This window comes from Cladosporium halotolerans (assembly GCF_011745625.1).
Source record: "Cladosporium halotolerans strain TM138-S3 chromosome Unknown Sca94, whole genome shotgun sequence".
NCBI classification, from domain to species: domain Eukaryota; kingdom Fungi; phylum Ascomycota; class Dothideomycetes; order Cladosporiales; family Cladosporiaceae; genus Cladosporium; species Cladosporium halotolerans.
Window position 1 is genome coordinate 10707 of NW_027191544.1, and position 10278 is coordinate 20984.

The 10278-nt window shown below is 51.0% G+C and overlaps 2 protein-coding genes across 2 annotated transcripts; both read right to left on the minus strand.

Annotated features, from left to right (window-relative positions):
• Positions 1-204: 204 nt before the first annotated feature.
• Positions 205-1239, minus strand: WHR41_09548 (uncharacterized protein; the record flags this gene model as incomplete). The annotated part of the gene is made up of 2 exons (XM_069378151.1): positions 205-872; positions 933-1239. The coding sequence occupies 2 exons, from the start codon at positions 1237-1239 to the stop codon at positions 205-207; spliced, it is 975 nt and encodes a 324-aa protein (XP_069225056.1).
• Positions 1240-1302: 63 nt separating this feature from the next.
• Positions 1303-1875, minus strand: WHR41_09549 (uncharacterized protein; the record flags this gene model as incomplete). Its single annotated transcript, XM_069378152.1, has 1 exon — positions 1303-1875. The coding sequence occupies one exon, from the start codon at positions 1873-1875 to the stop codon at positions 1303-1305; it is 573 nt and encodes a 190-aa protein (XP_069225057.1).
• Between the last annotated feature and the right edge of the window lie 8403 nt (positions 1876-10278).

Sequence of the window (10278 nt, forward strand, 5' to 3'; positions counted from 1 at the left end):
GTTTGACTTCGTGAATCGCATGTAGACTTCCTGGACCTGAAAAGCTCCTGTCTGCGATATGGCTTCAGACTCCATGTGGTACGCGAACCTTCATTTCCAGCAATTACTAGCAAAACTTGTTAGCCGTCACGGAGCATGAGCTCTACAAGCACTCATCATCGTAGCAGCAAGGTCTGGACAGATTCAGATCGCAACAGACAAAGCTTAGTCATCACCAGCTTCCGATTCTTCTACGAACAGTGGCTCCAGAAGTTGCAAGCTCCATTCAGCGATACCATCAATCTGTTTCAGATCCCTCAACCACTGCAGCATCAAAACGGCCGTCTTTCTCAGCACCGTGCGCTCGACGTATTTGAAGCACATTCCTTCCAGATCCTCGTTCGCTGCCGTCATCCGAATGATGAGCAAAATGCTGATGCAGTTCTGCGTCCATGCAAAGTGATGAGGCACGAGACGCTTTTTATCTTTCGGAGGTGACATGAGTATAGGCCATCGACAAATCGACTCCATCGCTAGGCTTGCATAGTGACTGTCATGATCTGTCATCAAGGCCGGAAAGTGAAGGGCTTTGTAGACGAAAGGGCGAAAAAGAAGGTACCGCGCTTGATAGAATCGCGTCCGTAGCTGTGCAATAGCCACGTCAATGTTATGTTGGTGGCCAATTGGCATAGCTTCTAGATCATATGAGAACAGTGGCTTACGGGGGCGACTTTCAGCGGAATCTGATCTCGGAAAGCCGAAGACATCTTCATCAAACCACTGAACCTGCCATGGCAAGACTGCCCGCCATGAGTCAAGCTGTCGCGCCAATTCTGAGACCAACGAAAGGGAGGGCGCGCTCCAACTCTCGGAGTGATCTGGCTCTACTGGGGCTACGAAGAAGGTCGTTAGACTCGATTGAACCGTCTGCAATGGTTAGGGTCGCCACTTACCGCTGTAGACCATCTTTGCAATCCGCGTAAACACTTTTCTCAAGGTTACCATTGCCAAGAAATGATACTGGTATAGAGATTGGTATTCATCGCATATAGTCGATTGATTGTATGCCGTCTGTCCTTCGTGGAAATTAGGCAGAGGCACTTCGTCCTCTAAGGCACAAATACCGCTATCCGGAAGGTCAAACTCGAGGTGGAACAGATCCTCGCTGATCACACAGGTCCAGTAGACACGCTTTATCATGTCGCCTTCCTGTGAAGCCCAGTCGAAGTTGCCGCAACGTATGATGATTCGACAAGCCATCGACGCCGCTACGGTACAACGCCAGAAGTCCAAATGCCGGACAGCCGTCTCATAGTATGACGCTTAAAGCAGGAAAATTTGGGCATTCTCCAGCGTGCACAGAGTCATGACAAACCCTGCCTGGCGCCGGGCTGCGTTGAAGATCTCGATACCTGGCGGCGTTTGCGCTCTGCCACCACGGAATCCGCTGCGGACGCCTTTCTGCACGCTGACAGACGGGCCGAAGACACCCTCCATAGCGACCGATCCCAAGGCGAAAACAGTCAACGCGAGTACAGTAGAAGTTTCACCCTCCACGTACCCGTTGCTAGCCAAGCGGTCGACTATTCCTTTCTGGAACATATCGCGGTCGAGAATGGGATAGAGCATGTTGAAAGTCTCGAAGTATGCGTCGACCAACTCTTGGGCCTCCCTAAGAATGAACGTGGTGCTTAGGTTTGAGTTGTTGGAGGTTGTCATGAGCGGATCCAGAGTTTCAAAGCCAGCAGCGGCTTCGTGAGCGTGTGAGCCTGTAGGCTGTAAGTGGAGCGCCTGCTCCACAATCCACGGCGTGCCTTCCTGGAACGCATGATGCAAGCTTGGGACGGTTTCGACGCGCTCGTTTACCAGGTGTTGGTAGATGCTCGGCCAGAGCATGACCTTGTGTGGTATCGTGAAATGCGGCTTTTTCTGTGGCAGCTTTGAGGCCGTCTGCGGGATGTATGAAGAATCGTGGGGCCGATTCTGATCATGCTGCGGTATCAGCTCATTGTACCGTGTTCCGGCCTGGATTGCTGACTGGCTCTGGCTCACGAGTAGTGAGTCATCAAGCTTCGCCTCTATGCGGACAAGGGCTTCCAGGATATGTACCAAGGTCTTGTCTTTTCTGTAGCTAGGTCAATAGATCGTAGCCGATATCTGTTGCCTATTGTGGCGTGAGAGACGGCTGACTTCATAGGCAATGGCTCTCGATAGATACACTCTACATCTAGCCGCCGGCAAATACCGCCTGAGGTTCATTAGCTCCTGGCCGAAAGACTGTGTACACACGTGCCCTTACATTTTGGCCGCTGTTCGTCGCATTTGCTTTTCCTGCCTGACCGTCAGTAAGGGCACTCGCCTCGAGGCAAGTGAGAGGTCTGCTATCCCTAGTACTTTGCTTACCTTGATCTGCACGTCTCACAAGCTTGCGCAGCCATTGCAGCCTTGACACCGTGAGCCAAGGTGCTTTGGCCACTTACGGTGTTACTCTCACGCGGCATTACGGATAAGAGAGTGAGCTAGCGAGCGGAAGCGCGACTGGACCAAAGGCATCGCACAGGACGTTCATGATGCAAGTCCACTTTGAAAAAGCGGCAGGAGACCAAGGCAGCCCGTCTCAGCAGATCTCGCAGCAGACACAATTTGCCCCTCGAGCCGTGAAAGCATCGACCTCACGGTGAGTGGGGAAACGTCGAGATCAGTCATCGCTCATTGGCCATATGCGGGCGGCCGCATGGAACAGGGGAGATTGGACGCTGCTACTCGTCTAGTAGCGTCAGAAGGGCTTACGAGCCCACAACACTAGACTTCGTTTTCAAGACAATCGCAATGTCAATATCAGGCTTCGCAATCACTTTAGTGTCTGCCCATTCAAGCGTTCCTAGATCAGCGCAGAGTACGGCAAAGCAAGAAAGGACGAACTTGTAGGATTTTCCATCGGAACGCTCTTGGAGGGTTGGGCGGTACTCCACTCCACGGTGTTCGCTAGCGTCGTCGGTGTCGGACGTGACTCCTTGATCCTGTCATCATGAGGGACGGCCTCCCGGAAGAAGCTCCGTAAAATGTACAAAATCAGATTAGCCTTGACTGATCGAAGAAATGTCCCGAGTCCATACGGCCGTGACATCGGACCAGCGTCGACACAGGTCGAAATCCTCTTTTTGTTTCTCCTTTTGTTCCTTTTTCCTTTTTTTTTCTTTTCCTTTTCTTCTTGTTTCCTTTTCTTCTTCTTTTTCATTTTTTATTTTTATTTTTATTTTTCGAAGTAATGCATCCCTCCTGGAATTTCCCGAAGCTCGCTTGCGCTTTGACTTGTAGGCGGTGGTTTCGCCATAGCACCGCAGTCGGTTGAAATGAAACTTAGTTCAAGGTCAAATCAGAGCCTTTGATTTGCTGCAACTCGTCCGTCTCACGTCCAGCAAGAGAGTTCTGATATAATCAAACGCTTCGGCAGATACTTCATTACGTGAGAATGCGAGCTTGCATCTTGACGATCTAATGTAAAACTGCCGAAGCTAGGCTTGTATCTGCATACGCCGTCTTCTGAATTGCAGATTGCAACACTCACCGCATGCCATTCACGAAATTCTCGAAAGCGAACAATGTAGACATCTCCGCCTGCGATTCAAGTCAGCCCATGCTGTTCTGCTGTGATAGCTCTGCAGGACTTTGTCCGAGGTCAGGGGTGTCCACGTTTGGTTTCCTTTCTTGGTAACTTCATTGATTGATAGATGAATAATTTATGCAATTGATTGATTGCACCTCATGATCAATCAATTTGTTGGCGAACGTCAACATTGGTTGGCAAGTCCCTATTGAACAGGCGGCTGATGTGATGTGAGAGTAGGGCGAAGGTCGGTGTAAAGCTCCGAAGCACAGAAAGCTCGCCAACAGTAACAAGTAATCGTCAGCCAATGAACGCGCGCAGATACGCGCCAGTATCGAGTCCCGCGTAGCGCGTGTCGTTGCGCCGCAAGCCTAACGGCTGCTAGCCAAACAAAATTAAGTCTGAGTCAATGGCATAATCGAGCGTGGAGATGGCCCAAAACGTCAGGACGTAGACTGGCGGCGTATGAAAGGACACAGAGGCAGCCTGCAAAATCAAGAAGAATACGTCTTGGATGTGGCAGCATGTCTAACGGCTCTTCAACGAAGACTGAGTTGGAATTTCGATTTTGCACGCGACCCCATCATGAACATGCGAAACCCCAGTTTCCGAAAGGTCAGATTCCTCAGAAACGAGCGCAGCTTCTACTGTGACGTAACACACGAAGCAACAGCACTCGATCAATGGGACTGGGATAGTGACACCTTCAAGGCCACTTTCGAGAAAAAAAAAAAAAAAAAAGAGCTGGAGGGTTGAGATTTCGACGCAAACACGGTGCGACAACGCATGTCTACGCGGCGGCAGTTTTGAAAATTCGGTAATCATGATGAACTCTTGGAACGCGAACGCAGTACCTGACAATACGTCGGATGTGCCTGGTAAAGAGTACGATAGCCCGTCGATGACGCAGTCGCCGCCACTAATGTTAAAACCGGTCAATGAACCAATCAAGTTGGAGGGTGTGAGGTAAACAATCAACCATCAATTAAACCAAAGCCATGAGACCTGCATTGGTGCTCTACCATGCCTTCTCGCTCCCAACGTGCGTTGCATCATACGTCGTGTGGTGCCCCGACTGCGCGCAGAACAGCAGCAAATCCCGGAAGATTTCGAGTCGACTGCTTCACGCCGCCATGGCTCTTCCTGCACGCGTTTGTCGCGGAAGAGGTACCCCATTCCCTGACACACATGTCGGCCAGGTTTTGTTGGGGGATGCTGGGTCAAAAGTTGATTGGGAAGATCGAGGGGCAAGGCGACAAGATCGCAGAATAACCGGAGTTGGGGGGATCTGTCTCAGGATTCGTGGATCCGGAACCGTCCAGACGTGACATGACCTTCCTGTGCAGGCTTCTTTGTGGCGGAAGGCGAGACTGTCGGTGCGCCAGAGTGTTCTCGGAACCGTAAGCAACGTGCATGCTGGCAGCCATTGGGTGTTCATTTGTTGGCGTTGCAATTCCTGGTATACTTCTCACACCTGGATTGGACGTCGAGGGGACTATCAACAGCGTATTGTCGCAAGCAGACCACCGCCGACGCCTTGTGAATCGAGAGCCGTCCCTAATGTTGGTGTTCAACGCTGACTGTGGTCGGGCGAAGCCACTCGATTCTGGCTTTGGCGATCTTTGGCGACACAAAAGCTGGCGTGGTTCCGGGTTGAGCTTTTGTTGACCTGGCTCTGACAAAGTCGCTGTACCATCACCATCTCCGCCGGGGTTTGAGCTCATGCCACTCTTCGCAGAGGTAGAGAACTTCGATTTTTCGTTATTCTTCAGTCGTTTTGTAACGTTATCTAATTCTAGTCAATCAATTTGGCAATTCTGGCAGAAAGCTGACGACCACTTCCGAGGAGTCGGTTGCTGGAACACTCACTATCAGGAGGCTTATAGAAGTCTGCAAGATAATCCTGGTAATCTGCACACTCCTTTGTTTGCTGATACTCTGTGAGCCGAATGTGGTATGTTGAGTTCATCAGTCGGCTCCTGCTCAGATAAACCTCTCTGTCTTCAGAGGACAGCAGCCTCCATCGCTTCCCAGGAATCCTTGATGTCTGGTTTGAACCGAATCCCTGAATTTTCAATTCCTTCCTCAATTCTGGTTTGTAGTAAGCTAGCTGCGTCAGGTCTTTGTTGCGTGCTGTTGCGAACCATGTGAGAATAAACCATATGCAGAAGGCGGCTTTTCCGGAACGTTTTTATCTGGCTACATATTTGTCAGAGGTCATGTTCATCTTCAAGAAAAGTCTGGCGCGGGACTTTCTTACCGCTGCGTGCCGAATATCCTTCCGCTTCTGCGGCGCGCACGCTCTGAGGCTAGCATCTCCATGCTCCTGCGTGGGGTGCAGTGGGTCCGTTCGACCATAGCTTGCTTTTGACGCACTGCTGCTGATGTTACCTCGATGCTGCACACCCGTTACAAATTCTCCGTGTCCGTGGCGAGCGAATGCACTCTGCAATATCTGGCTTGTATGATCAGCCTCGACTCCATAGGTCGTTGGCACATTGACTGGCTACAACCTGTCAAATCAACCAACCCTGCGATGTCCGAGTTTCACGCCTAGTGAATTTCTGCAAAGTCTGTTAGCGAGGGAAAGAAACTGTTGTGCGTACGACTCACAAGTCATGTTCTGTGATGCAGGTAAGGGCTTCCCAAGAAGAGAATGCCTCCTCTACAAAAATGCGGAGATACTGAGATAAACCCAAGTGATCCAGGTTCGCCGAAAGCACATCGGTAGCCATAGCTAGAGTGAGGAGAACCAAGTAAAAACGGTTTCCGTTCGGGGCTGCGTGAAAGGCAAGGCTGTAACACAATTTCAGCGCGACCCTCCATGAGGACACCTTCTCCTCGATTGAGGGCCCAGCGGCTGACCTGACTCACGTCCCGCTCATGGGACAGAGCTAGAAGGGAGACACCGTACCCGTGTCCGCCTGTCCCGTCTCGGTTTCTTCGAGAATCGTCATACAAGAATGTCGTCCTCGGAGTATGTTCCAGCTCCAGGGCTTCGCAGCAAGCAAATAGTGACCGCACATGACACAGTATCTAGAAAAGCACATCTCGTGTAGTATGACGGCACGTTTGATGTAAGGATAACGTCACGGCTGGACTTGTGCGAAGAATTGCTGCCGCGTAGGGGTGGGAGATCGCGCACTCGATGGAGGCACGGCGGAGGCACCTCCGGAATCGTGGTTTGCAAGTCATTTCGCAGAAGAGGTATTGGAGCCCCGCTTAACGCTGCGCTAGCAACCATGCTAAGGGTTCTGTGCCGTCCGATGGTAAGAGCTTCCGGAGGGGGCTCCGAAACCTCTCCTTTTCCCTTTGGAAACAAAACAAGCGTTTAAGTGAGATCGTTGACTTTGAACGGGTTCAAAGCAGGGTTAACAGAGCCATTTACTGCACCATCTCCGCTTTGGAAAGATTGGAGGACTGCGAGCCCGCCCGTTTGTCGTACGCAAAAACGGAAGATGGCAAGCGAGCAAATAATGACGTATCGGCGACTTCGGGCAGCGGGATCAGCGGGAAGAACTGCCCAATAGCGGTATTCGCTGATGGAGACCCGCACATCACGAAAAAACCAATTCCGACAAGAATCATGGGGCGGTCGGCAAGGGAAGATCCAAGCTTGGAGAATTAGTACTGCTGGCTGTGCAAGGATGCACACGAAAGAAAGATGGCCGGCCCCCGCTTGAGCTGCATTCCTCCAGAACCTAGAGGGCTGTACACGAAAAAATCCCCACTTCAGCAATAATTCCCAGTTTGTTCAGTTGACTGTCTGACCCACAGATACGAACGTTACGGCCATGACTAGAATCCTAGAATTTCTGGGGAACATGCAGCGACGCCAGATCAGTCCGATAAAGTTCTCGGCGGGAGGTCCGGGGAAGGGCCTAGTCTGCTCACTTCGTTTCGCATGAAGAACGTCATGCCGTTGCGTTCAACGCGCCGTCGGATTCAAATAATGGAGAATCGGTTCCGGTGACACGCTGAGCGCTAAGGGATGGCGGCCGAGACGTATATGGGCAAGAAGAGGGCATCGTTGAGCCCTGATGCACAAGGAATGAGCGCGCCTGGCGAACGCGCAGTAAGGAAGGGCAATTTAGCTCTCGCTGCTTGCAGATCTTGTCGGCGACGCAAGACAAAGGTTCGTTCAGCACGATGATTTCCTTCGACATCAATTGACATTGTTTGCATAGTGCGATTGTGAGCGTCCCGCGTGCGGGAATTGCGTTCGATCATGTCTTCCTTGCCAGTATGAAACGGCACCCGGAGAATCGCGTGCACAAGCTACAAAACGCAGTTTACACGCCTCTAGAGGAAACCTCATGCTCTATGAGGAACTCTTCGAACACCTAAGGACATCAGACTCGTACCAAGCCAACGATATATACCAACGGATTCGATACGGATTTGATCCACACCATTTGTTGACCCAGATCAGAGCCGGAGACCTCACAAGTCAAATCAGTCTGCGACCGGAAGTGCAGTACCGCTACGAACTCCCTTATATTAAACATGTGCCGCTGGAGCTTCTAGGAGGTAATCCATACCTTGATACACTCGTTCACGAAGCAGGTTCTTTGGGCTTGAGCGATCGCGAGACCAACTCGACCGACTCGTTTGGGTTTCTTCCTCAAATTGTCTATCTCCGGCCGTTTCACGCAGCGCGAATTGTTGATCGTCTCGTCGAAGATGCGAACCCTAGTCTATGGACCACAGTGTGTCCAGACGACGGTGTCATGCGTAGACTTTTGCGCAATCACTTCCTCTGCGAATTCTATTTTATTTCAGCGTTGCAGAAAGATTTATTCCTAGAAGACATGATCCGCCAGCAAGGTGAATTCTGCTCTTCTTTGCTTGTGAACGCCGTCTTGGCTTATGCTTGTGTAGGTACAACCTTCACTCATAGGTTTTGTTACTGACGGCTGCAGATGTGCGATCCAGACATACCTAACCGCGCGGAGTACTGGAATCCAGCTTCGCTCACATACAAATTCTTGGTGGAAGCAAAGCGGTTGTGGGAGCTGGAAGCTGATATCCCCCGGATCAGCACGATTCAAGCTGGTATGATCTTGAACGGCATTTCTAACTTTAGCGGCCTCGACGAAATAGGGCAAGCATATCGCAGGCAGTCCGTTGCGCTCGCAAATGATTTACATCTCTACGACAGACCGGTCAGTTTGGCAAACGAGAGATCGAGGCAAGGCAACATTTACACCGCATGGGCTCTGTTCTGCTGGGATGCGTAAGTGTTCATACAACCTCCAACTTACTGCTTTTCTGACGTACGCAGCCTTCTGGCGTTCTCACTTCAGCAGCCTCCACTTCTGCCCCGACCGCCGCACGACCGTCTTCCGTCTCCTTCAGACAATCCAGAGTGGTACGGACATTTCTGGCTGCAGTATCCAGGTCACAGAGACCTTATCGATGCAAATTTCAGCGTCTTTTTTGAGCATCGGGCGCGGTTCAGGGTAATAATGGCTCAGTACTGCACTAGGGCATATGGTCCACATAGGACGCCGGCGTGGCTGACGAGCGATGCCTATGTCTGCCGGGAGCAGCTGCTCAAATGGTTTGCTTCATTGCCAAACCTGCTCCAACCCAAAAACATCGTTCTTCCGGCGCAGCTGCAGCTCCAGTGAGTACGCCCACTGACATTCAGGCGCCCACTAACGCTTGATGAGCATGTATTACCATCACTTCCTGGCCACCATCTTTGAATGTCTTTTGGACTCCGGAGAACATCAAGAACCTCGACCGGAGACCATCGTCAACGAAGCGAACAGATACTTTGCCACACTTTTACGACTCTATTATATTCGTCACGGACACCAAAACATGGACATACATGTCACCATCTCTTTGATCTTCGCAGGGACCAGATGCCTTGACAGGATTGGGCAGCAACCTCCCGAAACGGAATTGGAAAGCTTGCGGTCGACATTGGTTCTGTGTGCAACTGGTCTATATAAACAGCGACGTAACAATTATCTCGCGCAAGCGCTGTATTCTATGTTACGGTCAAGGATGCCTTTCGAAGAAGCCAGGTTACTCAACCAAATTCCCGATTTGCAAAATGATGTGGAAGTTTCGTCTTCAAGGCAACCCATACGATCTAGCTGGATGCCGGTTGTCATGAAGGAGCATAGGGGGATGACAAATGCCGACAAGAACGAGGTCATGCCACCGTGAGAATCGGAGGGGAAGCTCAGATCCCTGCCACGCTGTACACAAGCGGCCGAGACTTGCGCTAGACCCGAGGTGGACGCGATAGCGTTTGACGATGGTGGTTGATCAGAACTGCTAAAAGCGCGAAGCGTTTCCCGGCATGACACGACGCCTTTTGATAGAAGGCAGATAAACCCATATGACCTATTAGTATTTGAAAATGGCTTTACTGGAGCGTGCATCATGCATCTTGCTTAACTGGATCGACGACATGAAAAATTTTGACGGTGTCGCAGAGTGGGGTCACTCTCTGCTGGGTCCAATTTGTGCGAATGTCGGATAAGAGCGCACGGTAAAGAGAACTTTGAAGTAGACCAGCAATTGGTTGTTGGGAGATACTGTTCAAACAGTGTTGGCGTCGATTCGTAATACGATTGCAACGACGAACTCGCTCGTGCAAGAAACAAAAGGGAAAGGACGGGGAAAAAAAGGTGGAAAGCTCAACCCCATTTGATGAACTTTATTCCGCCCGG